At 49.6% G+C, this 27,675-nt stretch overlaps 1 protein-coding gene across 1 annotated transcript in view; it reads left to right on the top strand.

Moving 5' to 3' along the window:
* Positions 1-27,675, top strand: part of PPP1R16A (protein phosphatase 1 regulatory subunit 16A) — an 86,376-nt gene that overhangs the window by 50,543 nt on the left and 8,158 nt on the right. Inside the window, exons 5-8 of the mRNA XM_039523442.1 lie at positions 17,645-17,715; positions 23,729-23,874; positions 25,823-25,926; positions 27,193-27,317. Coding sequence (XP_039379376.1) covers positions 17,645-17,715; positions 23,729-23,874; positions 25,823-25,926; positions 27,193-27,317 — 446 coding nt within the window. The remainder of the gene's footprint in view (positions 1-17,644; positions 17,716-23,728; positions 23,875-25,822; positions 25,927-27,192; positions 27,318-27,675) is intronic.

The following is a 27,675-nucleotide window of genomic DNA, read 5'->3' as shown; positions in this document are numbered from 1 at the left end:
CACTGGTGTGTTTGGTATTTTGCAGACCAGTAAGAAGAAAAGGGTCCTACCCTGGGATCTTTTGCTCTACGCACACAGAACCAAGCAAACAAAGCACCGCACGTGATGAAGCAGTAATAAGGGGTGGGGGTAGATAGCAGAAAATAGCGAGGAAAGAGGAAACTGCTTTAGCATCCCAATTATTCCAACAGCTTGAGCAGCTCCCCAGCCGTCTGGATAATGGGAGTACTTGGAAAAGGAGGTGCTGGTGGCTTAAGGTGGTTCAGATACTTGGGGCATGGCTAGCTGGTGTCCTCTTGTATTTACAAAGAGTGCTGGTCAGTCATGTCGCATTGTGTTTTCTTTGGGCTTGATGAATTAGGCCTGAAATGGGAGTAACTAGCACCATTGTAGAGATGAGTAGTGGTACAGCGTGGTAGCCGTAAGGAGGGAGGTTGTGCCCTGCAGAGGGGATTTTAGAAACACCAAAGGGGAAGAGATGGGACTTTGTGTGAATAGAGGAATGATGGTGACAGGGCAGTGCTAGAAATCCCATGGAAGGGAAAGGAGCTGTTCTGGTTAATGGGGGAAGGGACATTGGACAATCAGGAATGACTGAAGGAAACTCAAATGTAGGCTGACTGCCAGTAAAAGCTTCCCACTGGGAAGAGACTCTTCCAAGGAAGGTGGTGAGAGGTCCTTCCCTGGGTGACTTGGAAATGGACTGGACAGAGTTCTGGAGGGATTCTGACTAGGTGGCAGGGAATAGGCATGATGACTGAATGTGTCTGTTCCATCTTCGACCTTTGCACTGCTAATGTCATAAAGGAGGGTCAATGAATTGTCAACAAAATAGCTACTTAATGGCCTTGCTTAAAACTCTGATAGGCTTATCAGGCCTCCTGCTCTGGAGTGTTAGATGAGCACTAACTGGGATCTGGAGAGACCCCGCCCCCCAGTATTGCACAATTGGGTAGATCATGAGGATTTTCACTTTCCTTTTCTATGAAATATCTGCTGTAGCTCACCGCTTGAGGCAAGAATACTGTACTATGTGGACAATACTATGGCAATTCAAAAAAGAACTAGATAAATTCATGGCGGATAGGTCCATCAATGGCTCTTAGCGAGGATGGGCAAGGATGGTGTCCCTTGCCTCTGTTTGCCAGAAGCAGGGAATGGGCGACAAGGAACAAATTACTTGAGGATTACCTCTTTTGTTCATTCCTTGTCGCCCATTCTCAGCTTCTGGCAAACAGAGGCTAGGGATACCATCCTTGCCCATCCTGGCTAATAGCCATTGATGGACCTATCCTCCATGGATTTATTTAGTTCTTTTTTGAACCATGTTATAGTCTTGGCCTTCACAACATCCTCTGGCAAGGAGTTCCACAGGTTGACTGTGCGTTGTGTGAAGAAATATTTCCTTTTGTTTGTTTTAAACCTGATGCCTATTAATTTCATTTGGTCACCCCTAGTTCTTGTGTTATGAGAAGGCGTAAATAACACTTCCTTATATACTTTCTGCACACCAGTCATGATTTTATAGACCTCTATCATATCCCTCTTTAGTTGTCTCTTTTCCAAGCTGAAAAGTCCCAGTCTTATTAATCTCTCCATACCCCTAATAATTTTTCTTGCCCTTTTCTGAACCTTTTCCAATTCCAATATATCTTTTTTTGAGATGGGGCGACCACATCCACACACAGTATTCAAGATGTGGGCGTACCATGGATTTATATAGAGGCAATATGATATTTTCTGTTTTTTATCTATCCCTTTCTTAATTAATCCTAACATTCTGTTCGCTTTTTTTACTGCCGCTGCACATTGAGTGGAAGTTTTCAGAGAACTCTCCACAATGACTCCAAAATCTTTCTTGAGTGGAACAGCTAACTTAGACCCCATCATTTTATATGTATAGTTGGGATTATGCTTTCCAATGAGCATTACTTTTCATTTATCAACATCAAATTTCATCTTCCATTTTGTTGCCCAGTCACCCAGTTTTGAGAGATCCATTTGTAGCTCTTCACAGTCTGCCTGGGACTTAACTATTTTGAGTAGTTTTATATCATCTGCAAATTTTGCCACCTCACTTTTTACCCCTTTTTCCAGATCATTTATGAATATGTTGAATAGGACTGGACCCAGTACAGACCCCTGGGGGACACCACTATTTACCTCTCTCCATTCTGAAAACTGACCATTTATTCCTACCCTTTGTTTCCTATCTTTTAACCAGTTACCAATCCACGAGAGAACCTTCCCTCTTATCCCATGACAGCTTCTTTGCTTAAGAGTCTTTGGTGAGGGACCGTGTCAAAGGCTTTCTGAAAATCTAAATACACTATATCCACTGGATCCCGCTTGTCCACATGCTTGTTGACCCCCTTAAAGAATTCTAGTAGATTGGTGAGGCATGATTTCCCTGTACAAAAGCCATGTTGATTCTTCCCCAATAAATTATGTTCATCTATATGTCTGACAATTTTGTTCTTTACTATAGTTTCAACCAGTTTGCCTGGTACTGAAGTCAGGCTTAATGACCTGTAATTGCCAGGGTCACCGCTGGAGCCCTTTTTAAAAACTGGTGTCACATTAGCTATCCTCCAGTCATTTGGTACAGAAGCTGATTTAATGATAGGTTACAGACTAGTAATCCTGTAATTTCACATTTGAGTTCCTTCAGAACTCTTGGGTGAATACCATCTGTACCTGGTGACTTATTACTGTTTAATTTATAAATTTTATTCCAAAATCTCCTCTAATGACACCTCAGTCTGGGACAGTTCCTCAGATTTGTCACCTAAAATCAATGGCTCAGGTTTGGGAATCTCCCTCACATCCTCAACCATGAAGACTGATGCGAAGAATTCATTTAGTTTCTCCGCAATGGCCTTATCGTCCTTGAGTGCTCCTTTATCATCTCGATCGTCCAGCGGCCCCACTGGTTGTTTAGCAGGCTTCCTGCTTCTGATGTACTTAAAAAAATGTTTTTGCTATTACTTTTTGAGTCTTTGGCTGGCTGTTCTTCAAATTCTTTTTTGGCCTTCCTAATTATATTTTTATACTTCATTTGCCAGAGTTTATGCTCCTTTCTATTTTCCTCACTAGGAATTAACTTCCTCTTTTTAAAGGATGCCTTTTTGCCTCTCACTACTTCTCTTACTTTGTTGTTTAGCCACGGTGGGCTCTTTTTTGGTTCTTTTTCTATGTCTTTTTAATTTGGGGCATGCATTTAAGTTGAGCCTCTATTATGGTGTCTTTAAAAAGTTTTCATGCAGCTTGCAGGGATTTTACTTTTGGTGCTATACCTTTTAATTTCTGTTTAACTAATCTCATTTGTGTGTAGTTTCCCTTTCCGAAATTAAATGCTACAGTGTTGGACTGCTGGGGTGTTTTCCCCACCACAAGGATGTTAAATTTAATTATATTATGGTCACTGTTACCAAGCGGTCCAGCTATATTCACCTCTTGGATCTGATCCTGTGCTTCACTTCAGGGCCGGCTCCAGACCCCAGCGCGGCAAGCACGCGCGTGGGGCGGCCCTTACCCGGGGGGGCGGCAGGCTGGGCCGGCGGACCTGCCGCAGTCATGCCTGCGGGAGGTCCACCGGAGCCCCGGGATGACCGGACCTGCCGCAGGCATGACTGCGGAGGGGCGCCGTCCCCGCGGCTCGGCTGGACCTCCCGCAGGCATGACTGCGCAGCAGCTCAGCCGTCTGCAGTCATGCCTGCGGGAGGTCCACTGGAGCCCCGGGAGGACCGGACCTGCCGCAGGCATGACTGCCGCCGGACCTGGGAACCCTCCGAAGTCATGCCCGCGGGAGGTCCGCTGCTCCCGCGGCTCCGGGGCGCCTCCTGCGCATGACTGCTTGGGGCGGCCAAAAAGGTAGAGCCGCCCCTGCTTCACTTAGGACTAAATCAAGAATTGCCTCTCCTCTTGTGGGTTCCAGGACTAGATGCTCCAAGAAGCAGTCATTTAAGGTGTCAAGAAACTACCCCTGCATCCCGTCGTGAGGTGATATGCACCCAGTCAAGATGCAGATAGTTGAAATCTTCATTGTGGGCTATGAGGGCAGCATCATCAGCGAATAGAAGTTCCCTGATTAGCACCTTTTGACTTTGGTCTTTGACTTAAGTCGGGACAGGCTGAAGAGTTTCCCATCTGATCTTGTGTGGAGATACGCTCCATCTTTCATGTCCTTAAACGCACAGTTCAAGAGTACCAAGAAGAAGGGTCCAAAAAGTGTAAGGGCCAGAACACATCCTTGCTTCATTCCGCTTTTCATCTCAAAGCTGTCCGAAGTGGACCCGTCAAATTGGACAGTTGCTGTCATGTTGTTGTGGAATGAACGTATAAGACTTAACAGGGTTGGTGGACAGCCTATCTTTTCTAGTATTGCAAACAGACCTGCTCTGCTGACCGTGTCAAATGCTTTGGTTAGGTCCACAAAGGCGATGTACAAAGGTTGGTTTTGCTCTCTGCACTTTTCTTGGAGTTGATGCAGAGAAAATATTATGTCTATAGTTGATCTTCCAGCCCTGAATCCGCACTGTGATTCAGCGTAGACATGATTCACCAGCTGTTGTAGGTGCACTAAGATGACTTTTGCGAAAGCTTTCCCCGCTACACTTAGTAGCGAGATACTCCTGTAGCTGTTGCAGTCGCCCTTTTCGCCTTTATTTTTATACAAAGTGATGATGTTTGGGTCGCACATCTCTTATGGTACCTCACCCTCTTTCCAGCATTTCAGTAGTAGCTGATGAAGATATGGTAACAGGCTGTCTTTCCCGCACTTGAGGATTTCCACTGGGATGCCACCTTTTCCAGGAGCCTTGCCACATGATAGCAAATCAGTGGCCTTGCTTAGCTCTTCTACAGTGGGCACCACATCTAGCTCTGGCATGACCTGTAGAGTTGGTATTTGGTCCGGTGATTCGCTGGTAATGTTTCTTTCTTGTATGTATAGCTCTGAATAGTGTTCAACCCAACGCAACAACTGCTTGCTTTTATCTGTAGTGATTTAATTGTTGTGCATTTTGAGGGGCAACCTTGCTGACAGTGGGACCTAGAGCTTTCTTCAGGCCATCATACGTGACTTTGAGGTTTCCTGTGTCTGAGGCTGTCTGTGTCTCTTCGCAGAGCTTGACTGCCATCAAATGGCGTCAAAAGGTAGATGAGCAAATTCACTCAGTGTTTTTTCCCATGACATCCACATAGGACAGATTGGGCCCTTCAGCCATGACTGATAACCAATCTAGGAGTGGAGCCCCAAAAGGCAGGCAGATGGAAGATCTCCTCTGCTCTGGCAACTCCTGCAGTGTAGCTGGTTCTGAATGTATCGACTCCCATCCTTCCTTTAGTCCAAACCATTGAAGTCAAGAGAGGGATGCTGACACATGGGTAAAGCAGCACCTCCATATCAACTGCCCAGGCTATTGCAGCCACATCACATGGAGACGACACAGCACGGACGGTGGCAGTTATGGGTTATAAGCTCTCACTTGATTGGCATAGAGGAGGGGGTCATGGGTCAACTTCGATGGTGGGAGAAATCACTGCATTCCATTGGTCAGCCAACACCCCCCACAAAGCTGGGCAGCCCCCCGACAGTTAGTTGCTGACCCGCCACAGTCTGCCCGCCTCATCGGGTGCGTGGGACTAGACCAAAAGTTGAATGGCAGACGGAAACCTTGCACCTGGCAAAAATAAGAAACCAAGAACTTTCCAGCTTGGCTGCTGGAATGTCAGGACCATGTGTCTGGGATTGACAGACATTAACGACCTACAATACACAAGCAGAATACAGAAGTCAGCGTTGAGCAGCACTTCAGGAAACAAGACTTGCAGATGCTGGTTCTGTCCAAGAGACCAATTACACCTTTGTTTGGCAAGGTAAAAGCGGCAAAGAAAATCGTCTGCACGGTGTCGGCTTCGCTGTGAGAAACAAGTGGGTAAAGCTCCTAGAAACACCCATTGGGAAGTCAGAGCGTATCATCTCACTTAAACTTCAGACGACCATCGGCTCTGTGAACATCATTAGTGCCTATGCACCAACACTCAAATCTAGCCCCGAGGAAAAGGATACGTTTTACAACTCTTTGCATCAAATTGTCAAAAGAATACCATCAACCGAGCAACTTTTCCTTCTTGGTGACTTTGATGCAGGAGTCAGTGCAGACAACATCTCTTGGCCAGATTGCCTAGGCCATTTTGGCATTGGCAAGATGAATGAGAACGGCCAACGACTTATTGAATTCTGCGCCCAAAACCAAATGTGCATGACCAATTTACAGGAAAAGAGCACCACAGTGTCATGGCGACATCCACAATCAGGCACTGGCACCAGTTAGACCTTGTTGTCGTCAGGAGGAAAGACCTACCCTTAGTGTGAACACTTGCCTGCCTTTCCATGGTGCTGACTGTGACACTGCCCACTCCTTGATTATTAGCAAAGTGAAGATTGCAGCCAAGAAACTACATAGAGCAAAACCTAGGAGCAAGACCAAAGTCAATGTTATTAACACTGAAAACCAGAGGAAATGCCAGGAGTTTGTGAAGGCTTTTGAGCTTAGCATCATGCATGGGAAGTGATTGCCAGAGCAGGCAGAGGAATTTTGGGAAGATTTAAGAACAACAGTCCATGAAACAGCTTTAGCTACATTTGGGGGATTTTTATCAGTGAATTTACACTGACTTCTTGCTGGTGAAAATGTTGAGTAGGTTTGGGCTTAGTACCGAACCCTGTGGAACCCCCTAGAAACACCTCCGTTTGATTCCCCATTGACAACTACTTCTTGAGATCTGTCAGCCAGTTATTAATCCATTTGATGTGTACTCCATTTGCAGTGTATAGTGCTAAATTTTAATCCGAATGTTGGGTGGTACTACGCCAACTTACTAACACAAGTCTAAGTACTGTATATTATACCTATGCAGTTACCTTTAGCAAACAAACTTGTAATCTCATCAAAGAAGGAAATCAGGTTTGACAAGACCTATTTTCCATGAAGCCATGTTGTCTGGCACTTACATTCCAGTCTTTTAATTCTTTATCAGTTGAATCACATATCAGCTTTACCATTATTTTGCCAAAGATTGATGTCTGGCTCGCTGGCCTATAGTTACCTGACTCAACCCCTGTGGCCCTTTTGAATAGTGACATAAGTTCAACATTCTTAGAATCATAGAAGATTAGGGTTGGAAGGGACCTCAGAAGGTCATCTAGTCCAACCCCCTGCTCAGAGCAGGACTAATCCCCAGACAGATTTTTACCCCAGTTCCCTAAATGGTCCCCTCAAGGATTGAACTCACAACCCTGGATTTAGCAGGCCGGTGCTCAAACCACTGAGTTCTTCAAGACTTCTGGAATTTCTTTGGTATTCCAAACGACTTGGTTGACTCTCAGCACCAGAAACATGTCAGGTAATGCTAGGAGGCAACACCAGAGGTGCCTGCTTCTGGCCTCTGGGGTGAAAGAACAGTTTAAAAAAGGAAAAGCGTTCCTATACAGAAGAGCATGAACGCATATATCTGAATCAACGAGTAGTAGATCCTGCAACAGCCAACATGAGGCATCCCTGAGACTTCAGGTTTACTGGACTGACTGATTATGTTTCTGTTTCAGTATAGAGATCTCTTGCTGACTGCTACAGGGCACAAGATGGCAGGCGGTGCAATTGGCAGTCCACTTGTGTCTATTGCACGGTCCCTGTTTACAGCCGATGATGGTCCCTGGAACAGACCAGCTTATACAGAAGAGAAAGATCAAGGGAAGGAGTGTTTAGTGGCTAGAACATGAAATTTAGGGTGTTTCTATCATTGCATCTGCCAGTGGTCATTCTCTCTCTCTCTCTCTCTCTCTCTCCCCTCTCTGACCTTGGGCATGTCACTGACCTCTCTGTTCTTCAGTTCATCCATCCTTAAAGTAGATGTCCTAACCTACAGAGCCTCGTGGGCCCCTGAGCCTGAAATGAGTATTTGTAAAACAATGAAATATTTTTGAATGAAAGGAGCTGTGCAAATGCAAACAATTATATCAAGAACTCCTCTTTATTCAGATGTGCCAGAAATCAGGGCAAATACAGAGCTCGGTCATTTCTAGCTCAGATTGAGACGCGATGCTGGCCTGCTTTTGATGGCCATGAATGCGCTCGGGGGCCAGGGCAGGCAGTCACCGGAAGAGAGCAAAAGAGACTGAGTCAGCCTTGGGCATTTTGGGGAAATGGCGCAAAGGCCAGAGACTGCCTGACTGGAGGTGCCTCGAATGACTTAACCTCAGCAGATTGTGCTCGGCCACACACAGCTGCACAAACATTAGCATGCAGCCCAGTTTGTGACTGCAAACCAGTTACGTCGTGGCCAGAGGAGCGGACTTAACTGAGCTGCTTTGCCTATGCCCATCAGCACTGAAGGCAACACCGTTGAACCTTAAACAGAAATCAGGTGATGGGGCAGATTCACAATCTCTGTTTCTGCAGTCTTGGTAATGAGTCTGGGGACCACTGTGATGAGTGGGAAGTGCCCAACCCATCTTGAAGCCAGCTTGACTGCTCTGTGTGTACATGGTAAACCCTGCCAGTGGATGAGAGATTTGCTTTCTTCATGCTTGCAGCTTGGTGGCAGGACCAGCCCTGTCAGTCACTAGCAGCGCCCTGCCCCCCCGCAAGTTCCCACAGTGTTACCTGCCTCCCCAGTGCTCCCGCACCCTTCCCTGCTGCCAGGCTTTTCAGCAGGAAACGCCAAACTTCAGCTTTTGACCAAGATCCGGCTTAGTGTGTGTCTGCTTCCCTGCCACGTCCCCGCTGCATTTGACTTTTGGGGAGATTGTCCCCTTAGCTCTGTTTCCCCTCCTGAGGCACTGGCAGTAGCTGGTGCCCTTGCAGATTTCTGGGAGGGAGCTCTAGACCAAGAAAAGCCAGAGACCAAAGGATGGATCTGTGTCTCCTGCTTCCCCCAACTTATTCCATGTCTTACTGGGGAGCTCAGCTGACTCCCTGGGCAGTGTGCAGTTTCCCTCATAGCCCAGTCTGGGCAGGATAACCTCAGCCGCCCCCTCTTTGCGCGGGGAGCGAAGCCAGAAGGGCAGTGCACCAGATGGAGACTTGTGCTGGAGGTCCTGCATCCCACTCCAGCAGCCATGCATCTGACTGCAGTGCTTAGCTGCCTCCTTCCTCTGTGCTTCCCCGCGGGTCATGGATGGAGGGCACTGAACACAGCACTAATTCTGCCAACGCCAGAGAGTGTGGTAAGGGGTCTTCAGGCCCAGCTCCCTCTCTTTCTATAACAGTACCGCCCCCATATTCCTGGCTGAGATCTCCTGGGGAACACAGGCCCATCTGGCCCATGTGGATCCTATGCTGTAGAGAGGGGTAGAGCTTTTGGGGAGCCCATCCCTGAGTCCCAGGCCAGAACCTTCCTGGAGGAAGCCAGAAGTGTTCCCCATGCAGGAGACACTAAGCCCTGCCTCCTTGAGGGCAGAGAGGCCACTAGTCACTTGAAAAATGTTTGGAGAAATATCTATGCCCAGTCTTTCTCCCTACCTCTGAAGCAGGATCCTAGGGGCAGATTCCCAAAGGGGAAATATATCACCACCAGTTCCCCTGCTCACCTACAGAGCGTGCTACATGGCAGATCCATGCGGGGAAAACCAGGCTACAGACATGTGCTGGTTGCTTTGGTTATGTGCATGTGTGCACACAAAAGGGAATTCTTCCTCCTTATGGGGGGGGAGGGATAGCTCAGTGGTTTGAGCATTGGCCTGCTAAACCCAGGGTTGTGAGTTCAATCCTTGAGGTGGCCACTTAGGGATCTGGGGCAAAAATTGGTCCTGCTAGTGAAGGCAGGGGGCTGGACTTGATGACCTTTCAAGGTCCCTTCCAGTTCTAGGAGATTGGTATATCTCCAGTTATTACCTTTATTACCTATGGGAGAGAGGCCGGCTGTCTGGATCAGCATTAGGGGATCCAGCAATAATATTGGGTAATTTATAAGGCTCGACTCTTACAGGCAGAGTACTGTGAAACTACGGAGGTCTGCAGCTGCTGTAGACAAGGGGTAGCTATATATCCCGCTCCTCATGCTCCTTTAGAACAGTGGTTCTCAACCAGGAGTCGGGAGCCCTGGGGGGGCCGTGAGCATGTTTCAGGGGGGCCGCCAAGCAGGGCTGGCGTTAGACTTGCTGGGGCTCAGGGCAGAAAGCCAAAGCCCCACCGCAAGGGGCTGAAGCCAGGGCCCAGAACCCTGCCACCCGCGGCTGAAACCAACGCCTGAGCCCTGTAGCTTTGTGGGGCCCCTGTGGCGTGGGGCCTCAGGCAATTGCCCTGCTTGCTGCCCCCCAACGCCAGCCCTGGCTTTTGTTTACAGAAAACTAGTTCCTGTGCGATAGGTGGGCTGTGGAGTTTTTCTAGCATGTGCGGGGTGCGGGGGGGAGCGCTCAGAAAGAAAAAGGTTGAGAACTCCTGCTTTAGAAGACGTAAGAGGGGGCTGGGGGGTTCCTGCCACATCTAAATAATGGGAGTATTGGGCTGTCATCTCCAGCTGCTGCTGCAGGTCACCACATCCTAATGTCCAGGTTACTGTTCCTGGCTTCTGTTGCAGGTTCTGTTTTATATGGGTTCTTATGCCATGTTGATCATCGTGGCTTGACATGCATCAGTACTGCTACCTCCAGCTCCTCCTCTCTGTAGCTGGCCATGGAATGAGAAGGGGGACAACAGCCCAAGGCTGGAAGAACAAGCAGGCACCCACCATTTTTCTTTCTAGCCCCCTGCCCTCCATGTTATAAGGCTGGAAGGTTCTTCAGTTTGCAGCCAGTCAAATTCAGCCTGGTGTCGCTAACAAAGATAACGGTGGTTCTTGTCCTTGCTGGTCAAGGACACTCAGCATTTCTCCCTGGGGGAGATTTTTACATGAAAAAGTGACTGCCTCACCATACAGGCCCTTCACAGGCACCCAGGTGCAGGCAAGCGTTACCTCAACCCTAGTTCCCGGGGGCCTCGAAGCTTGCAGGTGGTCTCAGACTAACCCCGCCCCTCCAACCACCACCAAAAAAATAAGTATGAAGTGTTATCTGAGGTAATCTGAGAGCGTAAGTGCCTCTGCCTGCTCTGGCAAGCAATGCCAACGTGAGTGAGCAGCACTGCAAGGAGGGTCCCTCTCGACCTCCCAGTCCCACAGCATAGCAGGATAGAAATCAGTATGACAAGGGCACATGGGGCTTTGGGCAAATCACCTCCCAGCTCTTACTCATACAATGGGAAACTTTTTGCAAAGCTGAGGCCGTTCAGAGTCATCGGAAAAGTTGACTGACTATCCTGGCTCCTGACAGATGCTATAGCAAGGAACTCGGGTCACATGGCAAGTTGAAGCAGTCCCCGGATTATGGGCACAAACGGGACACTGCAGAGGCTGTACTCTGTGAAATTGCAAGAATCCCAGGAACAGTTTTGTTCCATTCCCAATCTCAAGCAACCCACGGAAATGCAAGAATGTGACTGAAAACCATCCACCATCTACTTCAGATTGGGGCAATAGAACTAATTTCCCCTCTTGTTTCTAGCCTCAGAGAGTTTGGAACAAACAGAGCATAGTTCTGCCTGAAGCATGTGAGCCAGTTCCAGTGGGAGGTTTATCTTTGCATTCCCTTCTTACCATCCCTCAGATAATTGTTCCACTCTGCCATGGGATAGTAAATTCCCCTCCTCCCCCAACATGGTTACACACTATTTGATCTGACAAGTGCTCCCAGGGTCTCTTTCAGAATCATGGTATATTAATACTGGTTTTGAGGAAGAAAGAAATGTACTTTATTTTCCTAGACAATTTTTTCTGATCATGGCACTGTACAAAGAGAAAGCTGAAACATAGCGATACAGGTTCTGGAATATTAAGGGTTACATTCTTGTTCTGATTGTGACAGTCAACACATCTGATGGGGTTTTCATGAATAAATGGAGAAGAATGTGATCCGCCCTATCCCAGAGAGAAATAAAGATTCCTGATCTCGGTGGCGTAAGCTTCCTGTCTCTGCATTGCCCCTCAAGAGGGAGGCGAAAACCAAGACTGAAATGGCAGAAATTAGAATAAGCAGAATGGAACCTGCCCCCGATGCATCCAGTCATTCAAAGTCAACTTGAGGGGCTGATGATTGACCTGTTGGCAAATGGAAACAGCAAAGTGCCCTGTGGCCTTTCCTTGTGTCAGGACCTGGGAGGTGGTGAATGGCCTCCTGCAAAGTTGGGCAAAGTATCTGCTCTACGCCTCTTCCACTGCTCCCCAGGAGTGTACAAATGATCAAAAGCAGAGAACAGCAGTGATGCTGTTGAAGAGGTTATGGCTCTCTGGTCTGTGGGCCTTCGGCTGTTTCTAGCTCATTGTTTGCTATTACCAAAACCAGTCCTGCATCCAGGAGGAGACAGATTCGAAGTGGGTACTTGGATGAAGTGATTTAAAATGCTCATGGACCCTCAAAGAAGTTGCAAAGTAGAACTTATTCTCCTTGCTGTGCAAAGTGCATAGCTTAGCTAGCATGTAACTCAAATGAAGCTTAGCCATGAGTTCCTCCAGGAGGGCGTTAGTGTGGGTATAGGACTGCCAAGCCCAAAAGTCAAGTCTCAGGAGTATAATGTTCAAGAAAAGGAAGTTTTTTATGAATCCCGACATTAAATATTTCATGAGGGTAACAACCCACAGGACCATAAAGCACAACCGTGGAACCTCATACCGCTCCTTATGGCATTACCCAGGTTGAACCCCTGCAGGAGTTTTCTTGGTTATTATTCGAGTAGACTTCCTGACAGCTACTGTCTCCAATCAGAGAAGTTTTTGAAGTTGGGAGCTTTGATGAGACCCAGTATTGTCCTTCTAATTCAGACACGTAGTTCTGAACTCTCAAGGCATTGATTCCCAGAGTAAGTTCAGACATTTTTCTTCCTTCTGTTAAGCATCAAAATACAGTCTTTAGGGGCACTGACAGTCTTTGGGTAGAGAAGTCTTGTCTCCTGTATTGAGATCCTTTAGGTGCTCATCAAAACATGCATTCACCATAATGCTATGTATGAGTCATCCAGTCTTTTTCCGATGCCTTTTTTGGAGGGTTGGGGGTAGGGAGCAGAAATCTTCTCCACACCTTAATGCTCAGAGGAATATGGAGGATATATAGTGTACCTGCTTTGGGATGTTCATATTTAAAGGATGATCCTGCTTTCAACCCTGGAGGCAAACTGCTGTGAAGATCCCAGTGTAAGGGATCTGTGGACCTTAGCACAAGGAAGAACAGGACAATTCATCTGTCCTGACCTGAAAACTTCCTTTCTGTGAGTAATAAGGTCCACAGATCAGGCCCACCCTGGAACAAATGGATCAACCAAAGTAGAGAAAGAAACTGACATACAAAGATTCAGGATTGTCTCAGGGGGAATTCTCCATGCTCTGCAATAAGAGAAATTGTTGTACTTTTTCGCATGTTTAACACAGTCTGTAGTTCAGGACAGTAGAATTGAATTCTCCTGGCTTTGGAAGCTCTCTCAACTGGAGGGAATGTCAGAGGGCAGGGCATTCCCCTGCTTGCCAGTGACTGAGCAGGTCTGGTTCTGCTCCACGCTGTACGCAGGCTGAAGTACCTATTGTAAAAGATCTGCAGACTTCATTACTTGAATCCAAGAAATTTTCAGGTGAGCACAGTCGTATTTTCACAACCTAGTGTTGTTCTCAGTCATAATGGACTGTCTTCTTCTGTGTCCATCGTAACCACTGATCAGAACCACTCCTAGGAGCAGATAGGCCCAATGGTCTGAATAAAGACCTTAGATCCAAATGGCTCCTTGGTTCTTTGGGAATTCTGGCTGAGCCATTGACTCAGAGTGTGACCTTGATAATCCAGTTGATCTTGTGCCTTTTTTAACCCAGCTGGAAAATTTGGTGAAGGGGAACCTCCCTAATAAAACCAGCTATTTGTTTCCCAGGGAAAGAAATCGCACGATACAATAACTTTTATTTTGGATGGCATCAGTGCATGATCTCGACACCCTCTGCAGAGTTGAGTAGCGGAGAGAGATGAAGAGATCTGGGCAAGAGAGAAAAAGAGATGTTTTTTATTGTATTCCTTAAATTTGTTTAAAGTACCTCTGGAAATGTCTAGTTATTTGCATATTCGTATAAAAATAGTTTGAACTTCTAAGGAATTGGACGATTGATGAGGCAGAGAGTTCCAGGCACTAGGAGCTGCAGAGGAAAAGACTCTTGTCCGATTAGAGGCGTATCATGTGACGGGGCAGAGATGGGGAGAGGAGAGAGAAGAATGAGGTAAGATGCAGGATTAGCTGCGGGAAGGCCACCAAGAGCTTGAAAACAAGCAGAATTCTATTCTTTTTAGGGGCTTTATCCAGCCCCCGACACCCTAGTGTCTGAGTGCGTCACGATCACTAATGGATTTGATCCTCACAGCCCCTCTGGGAGGCCAGGGACTATTATCCCTGTTTTGAGGGCAGGAAGCCGAGGCACAGGGTGGCATAAGGGACTTGCTTAATGTCACCCAGGAAGTCTATGGCTGAACTGGGAATTGAACCCAGGTCTTCCAGCGCCTGGACCTAGATCTTCTTTGCTTTGCTTTTTAAATGAGATCTAAGCCCAGCAGCATTGCTTTGAGCCCAAGGGGCGGGAATCCCATTTCTATGTGTCTCAGGAGGGTGGGCAGCAGCATCCTGGGAGACAGGAAGAGCTGGAGCTCGGGGAGGCCAAAGGCAGAGAGGAGGAAGGCAGGGCTGGGGACTTCTTTCCAAATCATCATTCGTGTGACTCTTGAAGAAGAATGTAAAACAAAGGCCCTGAAAACCTCCTGTGCAGTGTTACTGCTAGCAGAGGGCACACCTAGCCGTGGACTCCTGGGGAACAGATTGCTTGTGGGCAGGATAGCTAGATCCAAGAAGAACCTTGTCTGAACCCTTTGATACGTTGTTATTGGTTTATCTTGGTCTTAGTCCAAGGACAGCATCTCCTGCTGACTGTGCGGGGAGAAGCAGCCTGCACAGATGCAGACTTCCTTGGGCACTGACCAGTTGAACCAGTTCTTTCACACTCTCCAGGAACTAGAAGTGTTTCCAAAATAAGCAGTGCAAAGAAATTCCATCTGGAGTCCGTCATTCTCTAGTTTGCTGAGGCAGCTCTCAAAGTGGAGGGGCTCTGATAAGGTGAGAGGATTACCTGCTTCACAGTCCTTGACCAAGGCTCATCCCCATGCCACCCCTGGTGGATTCTGTCACATGAGCAAAAGTGGATGTATTCATAATGCGGGGCAGTCAGTGAGAGATCTCAGAGCCCCCTCGGTTAATCTGGCTTTCGCTTAACTGTGACCACAGCCGTATAATCTCGTTGGGTTTGTTTTACACTTTACCTGAGAATTTAGAATGATTGACGTTAAGAGACGGGAAAAGATTTTTGGATCATCTGGTCCTTCCTGCAGGGACCAGTGCAGGACTCTTCCTTACTCTGATGACATCTAGTGTTTTGTTGAGGGTAGTGTTAAATGCTTCCAAAGGTGAACTGCAGAGCAACAGACATGCCGATTTCCTTCTCTCTGCTGGGGGGGCTGGAGCCTAATCAGTTAGTTAAGTCAGTCTAGCTTGGGCTCTTTGATGACATTGTGTATTTTCCTTTTTTGCCCACTCTGGGTCTGAGATTGGTGGCAATTCAGTCTCCTTGGGAAATAGATCTTGTCTTTAACTGTTGGTTTTACTTTCCTCTGCCTATCACGGAACTTTACTTTTAAAACCTGACCTCACCCTATCTCCACCCCACTCAGTTTGGTGACTAAGGCATAGTCTATCTTTAGACCCCCGCCCTGGTTATGGTTTTCTTACAACATGGCTGTCCCCTGACTCAGCTAAAAATGGTCAAAAACTGTATTGTAGATTGGAGCTTAGTCCAGCATCTTAACTCAGGTACAGGCACACAGCCAAGGTCCTGCCTGTCCTGTAGCTTTACCATTTACTCTCAGCTCCTGTGACTCAGTTACTGGTTGCAGCACAGATTGTATCTCTCAGTGCTCCAGCGTTCCTGGCTAGACAAAAGAGGGAGCAGCCAGGGAGGGAGCCGTAGAGCACTATAGTCTTGTGCAAAGAAAACCTCCCATGTCCCTAACACCCCAGTGATGCGAGAGACAAGGGAGAGGACGGGTGATATGTTGTATTGGCCCAACCGACCAACTTCGCTTGGTGAGAGAGACAACCTCACCCATTGCTTCTCTAATATCCTGGGACCGGGACAGCTACAGCACCCCTGTAGTACTCCATTTTAGATCTCCAGCTACTGGTCCTATGAAAGGCCGTCGAACAAGCCTTATGGAAATACTCCCATATCTGGCTGCCCTGGTGATGTGGCTTGTGAGCCTGGGGGTCCCAGCATATAGAGCCTCACCTTAAATCACCCTTCACTCGAGAAGGATCAGATACAATCTACAGCCCATTTTAAAATCCAGCCACAGTGTCTGGATCGAAGTGCCTGTGGCAGTGAATTCCACAAGTTAACATCGCTCTGCATAGGGCAGAGTTCCAGTCTTAATGTTGATAATTTTGACAGATCGTATTGATATTTGCTTTCAAGCATTTTTCTATTTTTATCCATTTATATTTTCACTGTTGCACAAAATGATGGGTTTTAAGCATTTTTTATTTGTATTGATTTAAATTTGTGGGAAGTTTATGGAGAGCTCAGACAATTATTTCATAACAGCAGAGATTGAGATTCAAAAAGTTAAAGCTTTGTAACTTAAAACTCAAATTGTCCAACATCACATGTCAAAATACACAAATTAAATAGCCTTACACCAAACCCCAGCAGGTTCTCGAGCAGCATCTTTCTTACTTTGCCTCTCTGTACATTTCAGTTATTATCCTTGGAAATATTCATTGAGGGCTTGTGTGTGTTCAGTGAAATCAGCATTTACTGATAAAATCCAAGCCTCCCATTTCCTTTCATTCCTTTCCTTTCACTTTCAGTGTCCTGTCCTTTAAGATTAAGGTGTCTCTGTGTTCTCTTGCTAGTAGACGGCGGTGAGAAGGAAGAGGGACTGGCCAATTTGATGATGTCCTTGCAAAAGCTGAATACCTCAGTCAAACCCCCCCCTTCCCTTCTTCTTTCTAACCCAAGTAACACTCCTCTTTGCATTCTCCCATTACATTTAAATCCCCCCGTGACCCCAATCACCCTCAATTTCTTTCTCTGCAGTTCTTCAGTCTCTGCTCTCTCTTTCTTGAGGTCAGGCCATCAAAACTCTATTCTCTTTCAGTTCAGGGCACCTGCTGGTGTGCAGGGGACCACCCGGTCTTCTAGGGGTGAGTTCTGTTTCTGGGTTGCCCTGAAGCAGACATAAGAGCTGCGTGTGCAGTGCAAGACACGGTTCTGTTACAAGGCGAGGTTCTTGCCCCTGTGCTCTTCAGGACTGTGGTGGGGGAAGATTTTCAAAGGCCCGTAACTCCCACTGAAAGTCAATGAGAGTTAGGCACCTGACTTCCATTTGTGCCTCTGAAAATGTTTGGCTGTCTCCTCTCTCTGCCTTGGTTACGCCTACCAGAAATCCCTCTGGATCCCCCTGCCCCAGTGACCCTTGTAGCTTCAGGTGAGGGTGTGGAGACCCCTGTTTAAAAGCTCTTTGTTTTTACAGTTCGCCAGTTCCTTCAGCGTGGCATCAGCCCCAATTTGTACAATGAAGATGGCCTCACTGCATTGCACCAGGTAAGCAGCCTTCCCAGTTCCCTGTTGGCAAGAGCCCTTTTCAGTTACCGAACCTTCCCTGCAATCTGTTCTTCTGCCGCGCTCACTTTTCAGTGTCCAGTCCCCGCACTTCTCCTGTTCAGTGCTCCTCTTGCATCCCCCAGGTGCTCTCTGGGCTCCTAACTGACCTTCACTTCCTCCAGCCGCATTGGGTTGGGAGGCTGTGACATCACCAAGGCAGTGCCTAGCCAGTCCTGTGCTAGTAACTGAGGTAGAAATCTGTCCTGACTCCCCTTCTTTCTCTGTCTCCACCTTCTAGCTAAATGTGTCCCTTTGCCGGCTCACTCTTCTCACTGCTCCCCAATCCCTTACTGTGGAGAGTAGCTGCACCAACTGTCAGACACCAGCTTTGCAGGAGGGAAGGGCTGAGAAACAGGGTCGCTATTTTTCTTGGTCACGACAGCTTTAAACTGAGTTGAAGCTGCAGGTTCTAGACGTGACTCTGGAGGCCCCACCTGGTGGTTCCAGAGGGATCATTCCTATTTTCTTATCCCCCAACTCCTTGGATCCTTGAAATTAGAGATGCTGGTGCCACAGGCGACGACATCTCTCACTGCAGCTAATAACTGCTTCTGATGGCCTAGATCTGGGCTCTCAAGACGTTGAAGAAAAGGCAGCGTTTTCTCGCGTCTTGGGCTGGGAACACTGGCGAGGGAGGGACCGAGTGTCAACTGGAAGCTACAAGGTGGTGCTTTAGCAACCACAGACAGGAGTGCAGCTTGAAAAGAAGGTAGATTTTTCTCCCCCAATGAACATAACATATATAAATTATTTGCTGAGTTTATCACTCACAATGGTTCCTGCACTTCAGAGCATTTAGTCTCTCTCGATGATAATAAAATGTCTCACTCTTCTCTAGCACCATCCAGTGCGTCTCAGAGTGATATCTCTCTCTCTCTCTCTCTCTCTCTCTCTCTCTCATATATCTTCATGACCCCGCTGTGATCCAGGGAAGTTCTACTGTTCGGAGTGTGAGTTTTCTGAGCCAGGAATTCCTTTATAGCTCCAAGCACACGATCGGTGCTTTTATCTAGATCTGTCTGTCAAAACAAATGCATTTTACAACTTTGGCACTGAGGTGAAGTGACTTTATTCACTGCATATTAGTTATGGAGCTGGGAATAGAACCCAGGAGTCCTGACTCCTTGTTCCGTGCTTTAGCCACAAGCTGGCCCTTCCCCAGCAAACTTTGATCTAAAGGTTACAGATGATCTGGTGAATAGCTGTTTTGGACCCATTACAAATTAACATGGAATGAACCACAGCTTCTAAAACTCATAATTGCTAATCATCTGTATGGTATAGCTGCCACAAACCATAATCATTGGTACCTCCTATAGCCACAAAAATCTTCCCCCTTCCAGTCCACTCACTGATGGCTCACCTAGCAGCCTTGAATCACCCCCCATATCGTGATGCCTGTAACTATAGAGCTAAGTAAATAACCAAGCAGTAAAATGCAACGGGCATTCACACCTAGAGTGTCCTGGGGGCAGCCACTGGAGCAGTAACTGTTACCGCTGCAGGCACTTCCTAGAGGCTGACGACTGGCTCAGAGCAGTTAATGGCCTGAGACACAGCGGAGTCTCCTTGCTTCGCTTGTGGGAATTCTCTCCATTACGTCTCTCTTCAGAAGTCTGCTCTGAGGAAACAGACTCTGGTCCCCTCTCATCATCTGACTTCTCTCCTTTCACTGTCCTTGCCTGGTGCTGGCTCGTGCACTTTTTCATTAAGCTCGGGTTCAGTGAAACTCTTTCACAGACTCGCCTAGTCGAGACCTCCACTGGCAACTTCCTCAGAGGCCAGTGGCAGCATTTCAGTGATCCGGAGCTAGCTGCAGCCACCCTCACTTTTAATAGGTAGAAGGAGCTGGTGGAGGCTCTGCTTTGAAATGCTCCGTCTTGAGCCGAGGATCTGTAACTACTCTGACATCACTGTGGAGGGTACAATAAAACCCGTTCCTCAGTGTTTAACAGCAGTCAAAAAAGCAAAGACGACGTTAGGCTGTGTCAGGAAAGGATGGAGAGCAATGCTGAGAATACGCTGGTGCCGTTCCATAAATCACTGCTCACTGGCCCTCACTATGTTCAGTGGAGGTCTCTGTCCCAAGAAGGACATAGCAGAAATAGAGAGGCGGTTCAGATACCGATGGCAGAAATAGAGACCTGGAAAGAGTTCTGCATGAAGAGAGAGTGGAGAAGGGCTGGATAAGAGAGGGTAAAATAGAGATATCCCAGAATGCTTTTTTACTAAAATTACTCCTTTGTTTTGTTATGCAGCCTGGGAGCTGTATCAGCTCCTGTTTGCTGTGATCAATCTGTGAACAATCAAATGAGATCGCTGCTGCTATCTAAAAAACAAACACAGCCTGTGTGCTGTGATCATCTGTACCTGGCTGTAAACAATCAAATGAGAGGCAGGCAGGGATGACCAGCGCTGCAAACTAAAACAGATATACAAAATACCACATGCTGTAGAGAAGGCAGTAGGACCACTAGCCTTGAGGCAAAGGGTTTGCATTAGGGTCGGGCAGTTAAATGAGCAGTGAGAACATCCACAATTAGATTAGATAGGATGAAAACAATTGCAGGACTATAAACTTCCCTCCCTCAGGCATGAGGCAGCCACTAGCTGTGGGGGTAAGGAAGAAACTTCTCTGATGGGCAGGTTATTGTGTAATTGTCCACTGCAAATTTTCATCTTCCTCTGCAGCAGATGGTGCTGGACTCGGTGAATCGCTTGTCTCATTTGGCATGGCAGTTCCTAGGTGTGGATAGTCTGGTGTGTGTGGTGTGGCCTGAGTGTGTTTGCTTTGATTAGCTGCTAAAAGGAACATGCATAAATCCTCGTGAAAGCTGCATGATGCTCCTCGGCAGCAGAGTGACTAGTGTTTACAAACCCTGAGCCAGCAATCTCTGTGCTGAGACAAGCATGTGTATTGACATACCCAAATGAGAACAGCAGACGCTTGGATTGACCCCAAAGGAATTAGAGGGTTGTCAATGGCCCAGCAATCTTGTAGCAATGTAATCAAATACCCCCAGCATGTCTCTTGGCAGGGTTGCCACTTTTTACAATGTGTTTAGACAGGCTTGTGTATCATGATGTTCTGACACCCTCCAGCCAGTGTTGTTCCATCATGACTCTTGATAGACTGACATCAGGACTTGCTAATGGCTCTGCAAGCAAGATACAAGATCATCCAATCCACCCTGGTGACTCCAGGTCAGGGGCAACCGAGGAGGGCTGAGTGAAGCAGTGTTCTCGCCCCCAGTCCCAGCCAGGAAGGGTGGTGATGGGTTGGAGGGGGCGCAGAGAAGAGCCATGCGAATGATTCAGGGATTACAAGACCTGCCTTATGGCAATGGAATGAAAGAACTCGGTCTATTCATCTTAACAGAGAGAAGGTGAAGGGGAGATTTGTATAAGTACCTGCCTGGGGAACAAGTATTTTATAACGAGCTCTTCAGTCTAGCAGAGGAAGGGCTGACAGGATCCAGTGGCTGGAAATTGAACGAGACACATTCAGATGGGAAATAAGGTGTCGATTTTTAACAGTGAGAGTAATTCACTATTGGAAGAGGTTACCAAGGGGCATGGTGGAGTCTCCATCACTGACCATTTTAATATCCAGACTGGCTGTTTTTCTGAGCGATCTGCTCTAGGAATGACTTGGGGGCAGGTCTCCAGCCTGTGTTACACAGGGGGTCAGACTAGGTGAGCACAATGGTCCCTTCTGGCCTTGGAATCGCTGAATGAATGTCATAGAGTCGAACACCCCCATTACACTGCTAATCCCCATGAAATGTCTGCTGCCTCAGGTGTGCATGATAATAGCAAATGAGTGTATTTCACACTAGCTGTTTCTCCCACGGGCTTTTCCCCTCGTGCTGGATACAAGGCAACAGGGGCTTCACAGTGTAAACACCTGGTGAATAATAGCCAGTTGCAGTGGTTGTCTACACTGCCACTTTTGTCGGTATCACTTATGTTGCTCAGTGGGGTGAAAAAACACCCTCCTGAGCCACATACGTTACACCGACAGATGTGCCGGTGTGGGCCGCGCCGTCGGGAGAGCTTCTTCCCGTCGTAGCTACGGCCGCTTGTGGAGATGGTCTTGTGTGTCGACCCATCGCACAGCGCGGCTACGTGAGCACTCTTACAACGGTGCCGCTGCAAGCTCGCTAGTGTACACGTGGCCTTAGGTCTGACTGGGGTCTCATTGGTGCCTGACTGGGGTGTTAACATTTTAGCCTACGTGACTAGTTCAGCAGTGAAGCCTGCCCGTTCCGTGCGGTGAGTCACGTTGTGCCGGTGGGTGCCTGGGCGTCTCGCCTGGTGCAGAGACTGCTGTTAACGCCACACGTGCACAGCAACGGAGCTCCAGCCCCTTTATCTGTGCAGTGGGCTTGGGCGCCTGCTAGTTCCAGTCAAGAGAGTCTGCGGTGGCTGGCGCTTTGGTTTTCAGCTCACTCCCTGCTCATCTGCTTGAATTTGGCCTCCCAGGGTCCAAAAAGACCAAACCTCCCATTTCAGGTGGCTCCAACCTCCCAACTTGGCGTAAAGGAGCTTTTGCCACTGACTTCAGTGGGAAGAGGATCAGGCCCACAGTGATCTGAGCTCTTCCAGGTTCCCTCCAGGGCCCTCGTTTCCACTCTGCTCCCTATCCCCTGCTCCTTTCCTTTCTCTGACACCCTCCTTCACCCTCTGTGAGCTGGAGAATGTCTTGGTGCCAAGCCACCAGTCCCCAGGATGCACTGAACTCTTGGGAGAACATAATGCCTACGCCCTCTCCACCCTCCTGCAGGCCAGGAGTTCCCGTGCTCCGAGCGACGACAAGGCGGGAGCTCTTTACCTGGGCTGCAGATGGTACTGCAGGGGGGTTAGGTGCATTGTTGGCCTGTCAGTCCGTCATCAGGCAGGAATTCGCAGTATGAATCCACCCATCTGCGCTACGAACCGCTCGGAGCAATGTCCCCTTCACACCATCTAACGAGCCTGGTTCGCTTCCACCTCCTTTCCCAGGAGCCCTTCTGGTGGGTGTTTGCAGTGCCCAGGAACCCCCAGGGGCTAAGCTGTCAGTTGCGGGGTAGAAGTTCCCTGCCCCTGCTCTGGACCAACAGGCTACAACAACACTGTGTACTGCCCCCTCCTGACATGCAGGGTCCCTCCCTTAGTCACAGGCGGGCCGGCATCCTCCTGGCGGCCAGCACAGGACGCTGTTGCCTTGCCTGGGTTTGCTGGGAGTAAGCAAGTCCCATCTTAAAGGGCTGCTTGTAAACCTGAACCAAGACCCCTTCAAAAGGAGACTGCGCTCTGCAGGTTGCTGGTTCATGGACGTCCGAGACAGAGACCTATTGGGCCCCCACCTCCACCAGGCCCAGGGACGAACACAGATGGTTCCCTGCGGGGGGTTAAAAATCAGCGCCTGGGTAGTGGCCCAGAATCATTTCTACCTGTCTGCTCTCTAGTGCTGTGCGGGAAATGCTGTGGCCTTCGCTCCAGAGATCTCAAAGCCCTTTGCAGACATCAGTGAATTTATCCTCCCAAGTCCTGTGTGAGCCTGGTCACTAGAGTTAGCTCATTGCACAGAGGAGGAAGGGACTTGCCCATAGTTACCCAGCAAGTCCGTAGCCAGGCTGAGACTAGGAGCCAGGAGTCCTGGCTGCCTGTCCCGTGCTCTAGCCAGGTGAGTTGGGCTTTCAGTCCTGGTCCCAGTGGCTGAGATCCACCTCACAAGCCATTCTCACGAAGTAGCCAAGGACTGGCAGAGCCATGGAGCCCGAACTCCCACCCCCTCAGAGGGGCTCCCTCCAGGGCAGGTCTAAGGGTAATCGATGGAGGTCTGTGGTGAGGGGGCGGCAGCTGGACCTTTCCTGCAACAACAGGGCCTGTTCCTCTAGGCCTGTCAGTGGCGTGAACTCCTGGGTCCCAGCCGCAGTAACCGCCTGTGTTCTGCTCCCTCTCGCGTTAGTGCTGCATCGACGACTTCGGGGACGTGGTCGCGCTGCTGCTGGAGGCCGGCGTGGATGTCAATGCCTGTGACAGTGAGCTCTGGACGCCGCTGCACGCCGCCGCCACCTGCGGGCACCTGCACCTGGTGGAGCTGCTGATTAACCAGTACGTGGGTTCCTAGGCGTGCCATGCAGGGGAGCGTGACCGGGGGGGGGGGAGCGGCCTTCTCCCCCTAGGGGGTGGGTCTGCAAACAGACCAGCCTGAGGTGGGGAAGGAGGCGGAGGAGTTAGGGCTCGTGAAGCGACCTACCGGGTGCCCCATAACAGAGCGATGTACTCCCAGAAGGAGACAGTTCTAGCAGCTGCTCTGGCATTCAGAGGGTCCCCGGGGCAGTAACCCTGCAGCCTTGGGCAGGAAAGGTGCCTTGGCGTGAGGGCACCCAGAACTGCTTAGAATCCTCCCTGGCGCTGGGATTGCTACGCCCGACCTAGCTTTGAGTCAAGGGAAGTGAACCTGGCACAGGATAGTCTGACAAAATTAGCCCAGCCTGGGGTGATTCCTGCACCCGGAGAGGCTCTGACTGTTTCTGTCCCAGTCTCTCCCCCCGCCCCCCTGACCTCAAGGAGAGCTCTGGGCAGCTTGAAAGCTTCTTTCTCCCCAGGAGAAGTTGGTCCAATCAAAGATATTACCTCCCCCACCTCGACCAACACGGCTACAACACTACTGCAGATCTGTCCACCCACCGCAGTTCCACTCACCGCCCCCCCCGCCCGCCCCGGTCCTGACTCTGGAGCACCCCCTGCTGTCCAGTCCTCATACTTCCTTATGCAGTCGCTGAGCTCCGTCAGGGATGATTTGCTGAATGCCCCCTAGAGTTCCTGTACCTAGCCTGGGCATCTCCCTTTCCTGTGACCCAAGCCAGGTTTGAGCCCCGAGGGTTTCAGAGGTGGCAAGCCGGAGTATTGACCCTCGGGGGCTCGCCTCCCCTGGAACATTGCATCTGTTTCAGCCTGCTTATGTCCCCTCCCCTCCAAGCGAAGTCACGTTGTCAGACTCCACTGTAGTTGTTTGGAACCCGGCTTGTCGGGTGTAAATGTTTAATGGGGGTGTATTGTTGACCAGGTAACCCAATCTGCCTCCGGCTGGGCTGCCTGCAGGAATCTCCTGTCAGTGGGGCCTTGGCCCGTCTGCAGCTGGACGAGGCAGTTTGCATCAGTAAATGCTCTGCTGCTCCTCTTGCTGTTCAGCGTGACCAGTTATGAAAGGCCTTCCCCCATCACTCCCTGCCCAGGAGGGGCTGGGATTTGAATGCCAACTGCCTGCTGATCCCCCCCAGCACCTCGAGGCTGCCTGCCCTGGCCTGCAGTCCTCATGGCGCCCTGGTCGCTGGGCAGCACCTCAGCTGAGTCTGTGTTTTAAAGCTGGAAGTAGAGTTAGGAGAATGGTGGGTGCATAAATCGGGGGCTGCCTGGGCAGGGCAAAGCGTAGCCAGGAGGAGTTAGCCTGGGTGGGAGGTAAATGGGGATGAGCAGGCTCCTGAAAGAACAGGGGTAACATGGGCTTCTTTAGCATCTCCTCAGACACCAGACCTGCAACTCCCACTGCCTGGATTTCTGTGCACCCCCAGAGCCTCTTTGAAAACCTTCTCGGGAGCAGACTCATTTCCACAGCCACCTCCTCATCCTTCTCCCAGGGACGTCAGTGTGGGAACAGGGGAATAGAGCTGCTCCTTCCCCGGGGGAGTCCAGCAGTCCCATCACCTGGGGTGGTGCTGGAGAGGAGGGCAGGGCCCTGGAGGGAGACCGCAGGGCTGTGCTGAAGAAGCAGCAGCCAGACTCTTGAGGAGCGGGGATCCTGTTTCATGTAGCCGTCCCTTACTGAGAGAGGAGGCGGGACAAGAAACCCAATCTACAAGACAGGCAGAATCGTGCCCATGGAGAATGTTTTCCAGAAGCCGTTGGTGGCTCTTTAATGACAATAGCTCCTTGTATCTGTTACACTAGCTGCCCAGCGGCACACGGGTGCTGTGCGTGGCATTACCGTGGGCACAGCAGAGAGGCAGCCACCTGCCTTGTTTCCTCACTGTTTATTTCTTTTCCTTCCCCTGCCCAGTGGTGCCAATCTCCTGGCAGTGAACACAGATGGGAACATGCCGTATGACCTCTGCGAGGACGAGGTGACACTGGACTACATTGAAACGGCCATGGCAGATCAGGGTGAGTCTCCCCAGTCCCCTTTCCCTGTTGTCATCATGGATGGTTCATGGTTATTCACTCACCGCTGGGTGCGTATCCCTCTCGGCTTGGGCACTGCAAGCCCCCCCTGTGGTGCAGCAAGCTGCTGTCAGGGCTAGGGGGGTGCTGGCACCTTGGCAGCAGTGTCCAACCCAGAATGCCCCATTTACCTTCCAGTGAGATCTGTGCTGGGTTCTCTCCTTGTGCAGCTTCTGTTTCTAGCGCTCTCCCGACACAGACACACATCCTAGAAGGAAGGAGCATCACTTCTTAAGATCCAGATTTTGACTCCTCCCCTGTTTGATGGCTCCAGGCTGCACTGGGAAAGGGCTGTAGGGAACCCTCTTAGCAGCCTCCTTCCTCTTAACCACTGAGATTTGCTGCTGGGCGATGAGCCTCTTGCATAGAGACCACTGATTTCTTGCTCCTGTTGTTATTTATACAGTGCCATGGGTGTGCATGGCACTCGACAGACAGACGTGATCTTCCCCACGGGAGGTCTAGGTTCAATAAACCCCGCCAAGGCACAGGGAGAAACGCTAGCTGGCAAGGGGGTGGGAGCGATGGGAAGCTCGCGTACTTCGAGGCAAGGAGAATTATCTGCACCAAACGCATCCGTTTGTTTATGGATAAAATCCATCAAGCTGATGCAGGAGTGAGCTGGTGGAAGAAATGGATTCTGAGGAGGGGTTTGAAGGAGCAGAGGTCAGGTTGTCTGGCATACAGGATCAGCAAGGGCAGCATGGGCAACAGCTAAGGGTGAAAGAAAGTCAAACTGGGCAAGCAGGCTAGTGGAGGGAGACGAGGGAGCAGGGGAATGTTGGCCCGAGCCCTGAAGGGAGGAGGGAGGATCTGGCCCCTGATGTGGAAGGTGGATTTTGAAGGGCCTGGGGGAAGATTGGCAATGGTGGGAGGTCCAGGAACAGCTGTGGAGAGACAGGTACAGCTGGGAGACTAAGCAGAGGGGAGAGACCCACGGGAAAGGGTGGATTTTGTCAGCAAAGAGATGGAAGTGAAGCCCTGGGAGTGGAGTAGGTCACTCGGGTAAGGTGCAGAGGACAGATGGCTGCTCCTGGGCAAGGGACGTGTGTGCGTCTTCCTGGCTAGACTAATGCCGATTGTACGAAACTGACATGGTCCTTGGCATGGAGTCCAATAAGCAAACACCTCCCAGCCTTGCTGCTGGGGTACAGGCCAACCCCCAGTCACACCTGCCATGGCTGCCCTCGTGGCACTTCCTCTGTGTAGGAATAACTCAGGAGAAGATTGAGGAGGCCCGAGCCGCCACGGAGCACAGCATGGTGGAAGATATCCGAAAGCTGCTTCAGGCAGGTGCCGATCTGAACACTCCACTTGACCATAGTGCCACTCTGGTAAGTTCCCAGTTAATAATGCTCTGCCCGAGATGTGAGGCGCAGGAGAGCAGGGCTGCAGGGGAACATGGCGTGGGGGGCTGGTCTCAGGGAGGCAGCACAAGCCCCATCTCTTGAGGGATGAAGCGCTGGTGAACATACTCAATCCAGCCGTGGCTGGGGAGAGACTAGAACTGACCCATTGTTCTCGAGCGCCTCGTAGGCCACCAAGAGCAGGGCCGGGACCACTAACTTTTCCTTCTAAGGGCCCTGCCTGGTCACACAAGTAGCCATGGAAGCACTGCCAGTGGTCAGGGCCACCACCTATGCCTCTAAGCAAGCCAAACTGAAAGCGAGCAAAACCCAGTCTCCACATCCC

This window comes from Mauremys reevesii, linkage group 2 (assembly GCF_016161935.1).
Source record: "Mauremys reevesii isolate NIE-2019 linkage group 2, ASM1616193v1, whole genome shotgun sequence".
Classification (NCBI taxonomy): domain Eukaryota; kingdom Metazoa; phylum Chordata; order Testudines; family Geoemydidae; genus Mauremys; species Mauremys reevesii.
This window is presented reverse-complemented; position numbering and strand designations above follow the sequence as displayed.